General features: G+C 36.7%; 1 protein-coding gene across 1 annotated transcript; it reads left to right on the top strand.

The window, feature by feature from the left end:
* The first annotated feature begins 256 nt into the window (after positions 1–256).
* LOC147566844 (digalactosyldiacylglycerol synthase 2, chloroplastic-like) lies at positions 257–3,668 on the top strand. The gene is made up of 5 exons (XM_086653413.1): positions 257–713; positions 1,421–1,797; positions 2,029–2,295; positions 2,465–2,814; positions 2,960–3,668. Exons 2-5 carry the CDS (start codon positions 1,516–1,518, stop codon positions 3,492–3,494), a joined length of 1,434 nt encoding a protein of 477 aa, XP_086509539.1. The 5' UTR covers positions 257–713; positions 1,421–1,515; the 3' UTR covers positions 3,495–3,668.
* The last annotated feature ends 268 nt before the right edge of the window (positions 3,669–3,936 follow it).

Here is a 3,936-nt window from a genome sequence, read left to right as displayed (position 1 = left end):
GCATTTTTGTTTGTAATATACTAAAGTCATTGAAAGAAACCAGTTTATAGCAAAATCGAGTAAACTAGTGTGATGGCCTATTTGACAAAGTGTAACATGTATTGATGTCTACAACTTAAAAGAACAGATTGAATAGTAATCGAAAGATTTCTAGTCCTTTGCTAAAAGGATGCCAATCCATTTAAGACAAAATATGTGAATTATAAAATGATATGGTGTCTTTACCACATGACATCCTCAAAGGTTAGAATAATATATAGTTGTGTCTTATGTCATGTGACAAATACATATATCTACTATTCTTTTTTTGGATAAAGTATATCTACTATTCTTCATTAGAGTAGTTCTTTTGTTGAAGATTCTCATTAGAGTAGTTGAGTTCATGAAATATTGAATCTTCTCTTTAAGACCAATAGAAACATTAGAAAGACAGCTATCAATAACAATATTATTAGTTCCTTCATTTTCTTGGCTATTTGACTAATTTTCACTAATTGGCCGTTGTGAAGGGGATGACAACACACAAACCAAATAGGGAACCTGAAAATTTTCAGCACACAATCGCTGTTCTTGCCCTAATTCCTGCCAAAATAATTTTCTTATCCCTCCTCTTTCTTTGTCTATATCTCTCTGTTGAATGATTTAATTATCAACAAAAATTAAGCCCCCCCCCCCCCACCGATTTCTCTGCATCAATTTCCTCTTATATCAAGGTTAGATTTCTCGCTTTAAATTTGTGTTTGTTGTATTTGGAGTTTGATGTTTAATTCTCTCTTGTGTTTGATTTGTCTTGGGTTATATATGATTCTTGTTTTTGGTTAAAAATTGCTGTTTTAATTCAGTCTGGAATCCTTAAATACTTGTTTTGATAGAGCTCATATTGTTAACTAAATAATGAAGGGGGGATTTTAGTTCAAGAAGAAACTTTTTATGCAAATGATCTCTATAACTCTCTGATTCCCTGATTAAGGGTTGTACAATAAGTTAGAGAGAGGAGACTAGGATTTGAGGGGATACTTGTGATAGTCCCACATCGCTCGCGAGAGTGTCTGGAGCCTTGCTATAGATGTACGCTCAAGCTTAGTAAGTGTCGAGGCCTTTTGGGACGGCTCGTGGAGCCTTCGCCAAGAACAAAACCCCGTACCTGTGGACTTGGGCATGGGGTAGCAAAAGTGGGGACAATATAGTTTAACTGCTAACGCTTGGGCCGTCACGCTAATTTTATGCTTTTAACATGAATCACATAAATGACTCGAACGAACTTAACATGTTATACTTTTAGATCTTGCTTCTCTTTTTAAGCCTGTACAAAATGTTTCAAACTAGTGTCTTAAGTTCAGTTCGTTGGAACTCTTTCAGTTTTTGTTGGTGACAGTGGAAATTGTGTAATGATTTTTTATCTACTTTTTTGTTGGTGCAGCTAAATACCAAGTTGCGTTTCTTCCATATAATAATCAGTTCGCAAGATCAGAATCTATATAGTTAGCACAAATCTTCACATTTGCGTTGTGCTAAATGGCCAAAAAGCGACACATTGCAATATTCACTACAGCGAGTCTTCCATGGATGACGGGAACTGCTGTTAACCCTTTATTTCGTGCTGCATATCTTGCAAAAGAAGGGGATAGAAAGGTTACATTGGTAATTCCATGGCTATCTTTGAAAGATCAAGAACTGGTTTATCCAAACAAAATCACTTTTTGTTCACCTTTGGAGCAAGAAGCATATATTCTAAAGTGGCTTGAGGAGAGAACTGAGTTCATATCTAGATTTAACATACGTTTCTATCCTGGAAAGGTTAGTACTTTCTGATGATCCTTTGTATAAGATCTGAAACATAGTTATATAAAGTACATCTCTGAAACAATTTAGCACCAGTCGGGTGGTTCATATCATCAAAGCTTGGATCGACGAGAAAGACAATTTAGACGCTATTTTCGGTTTCATCTATTGTCGTACCTTTCTGTTTTTTATGTTACTATGGATATGAAAACGACACTAGTAAATTGATCATATTTCGGTTTGCAGTTTGCTAGAGATAAAGGGAGCATTCTGCCTGTTGGTGATATTACAGATTTCATCCCAGATGATGAAGCAGATGTTGCTGTCCTTGAGGAGCCTGAACATCTTACATGGTTTCATCATGGACGAAGATGGAAGACCAAATTCCGGCTAGTTATCGGGGTAGTCCACACCAATTATCTTGAATATGTGAAGAGAGAGAAGAATGGGCGACTCTCTGCCTTTCTGTTGAAATTCATCAATAGTTGGGTTATCAATATATACTGTCACAAGGTAGATATTCTGATTCTGAAACACTCCTATCTGTCTTGATGAACTTGATTACACTCTATATCTCTTTTATGTAGGAAGAACCAAAAAACAATTTGAAATATAAACCGATTTACTTTGTACTTCGTTTCCATCCCAAGGCCGATTAATATAATCCATCACGGTATTGCAGGTTATAAGATTGTCAGCTGCAACACAGGATCTTTCAAGATCAATCATCTGTAATGTCCATGGTGTCAATCCCAAGTTCCTAGAGATAGGTAAAAGGAAGCAAGAAGAGCAATTACAGGGATATCAAGCATTCACAAAGGGTGCTTACTTTATAGGGAAGATGGTTTGGAGTAAAGGCTACAAAGAGCTCCTTAAACTTCTCTCGGCTCATCAGAATGAACTCCCTGGACTTCGAGTTGATTTATATGGAAATGGGGAAGATTTTGAAAACGTTCGTGAAGCTGCTAGGAAGTTGGAACTTCCAGTTGAAGTATTCCCTGGCCGTGACCATGCTGATCCTTTGTTTCATGAGTAAGGTCTCAAATCCCAAATGTGTCCAATCTCCCTCTTTAATGCTTCTTTTGTTTAGTTTTGTGCATCTAAAATTTTTATCGAAGCTGTAAATTATGTTCCTAACCGAACTATTCTTATTTCTTCTCCCCTTTTGGTCTCCCAGATACAAGGTGTTTTTGAATCCAAGCACGACAGATGTAGTTTGCACCACAACAGCCGAAGCATTAGCAATGGGAAAAATTGTAATATGTGCCGATCATCCATCAAATGACTTCTTTAAGCAATTCCCAAATTGCCGAACTTTCAAAGATGGTGATCAATTTGTGAATGAAATTCATAGAGCAGTGGCAGAACAACCTCAACCCCTGGAAGAGGAACACAGGCATGAACTTTCATGGGAGTCTGCTACAGAGCGATTTCTGAAAGTATCTGATCTTGAGCAATCTTCTAATAGAAAACTAGTAGGATCTTCATCGAAGAATTTTATGTCTACATCACTAAAGTTACCGGAGTTCAGGAAGAAAATAGAAGACGCATCCGCATATGTCCATTTTACAGCTTCTGGAATTGAAGCAGCACGAAAAGCATTTGGTGCCATTCCTGGAAGCTTGGAACCAGATGAAGAACAATGTAAAGAGCTCGGTTTGGCATTTCCGACAAGAAGACGGAGTTTAAAATCACGACGGTTATCTTATTAAGTTTAAGATCAAGACATATTAAGATTCGTCGTGCACCCAGTAAAAATATTAATGTAAAATATGAAAATATATGTAAATGCGCTCTCATTGTTGTGATATAATATTTGTAGATATTCAAATAGTTGCAGGTTGATGTTGCTTTATCTACTATGGCGAAATGTGTTCTTATGAAAATGATACGGTATGAATGAGTTAGTGGTGTTGTTCTCTTCATATAGACTTTCTCTCCCTTATCGAGGAACTACAACGGGCCTTACAAGCACATAACATTAAAATTATTACGTTTTCCTGAGACAGCGGGAATTAATTCTATTACTTGGTTGACATTGAAAGATATGTGTGCCACACTGAACAAGCAATATTACAATATGCTAATGTACCAACCAAGAAGCCAGCTCGATCGTATAAGTATAAAAGTTTCGCCTTTTCCTCTGCAGAAGAA

The sequence above is a fragment of the Eschscholzia californica genome, unplaced genomic scaffold (genome assembly GCF_041429995.1).
Source record: "Eschscholzia californica isolate CP2 unplaced genomic scaffold, dmEscCali1.0.p SCAF_1, whole genome shotgun sequence".
In the NCBI taxonomy this organism is placed as follows: domain Eukaryota; kingdom Viridiplantae; phylum Streptophyta; class Magnoliopsida; order Ranunculales; family Papaveraceae; genus Eschscholzia; species Eschscholzia californica.
Note: the sequence above shows the minus strand (reverse complement) of the source record. Positions and strands in the feature narration are given on the sequence as shown.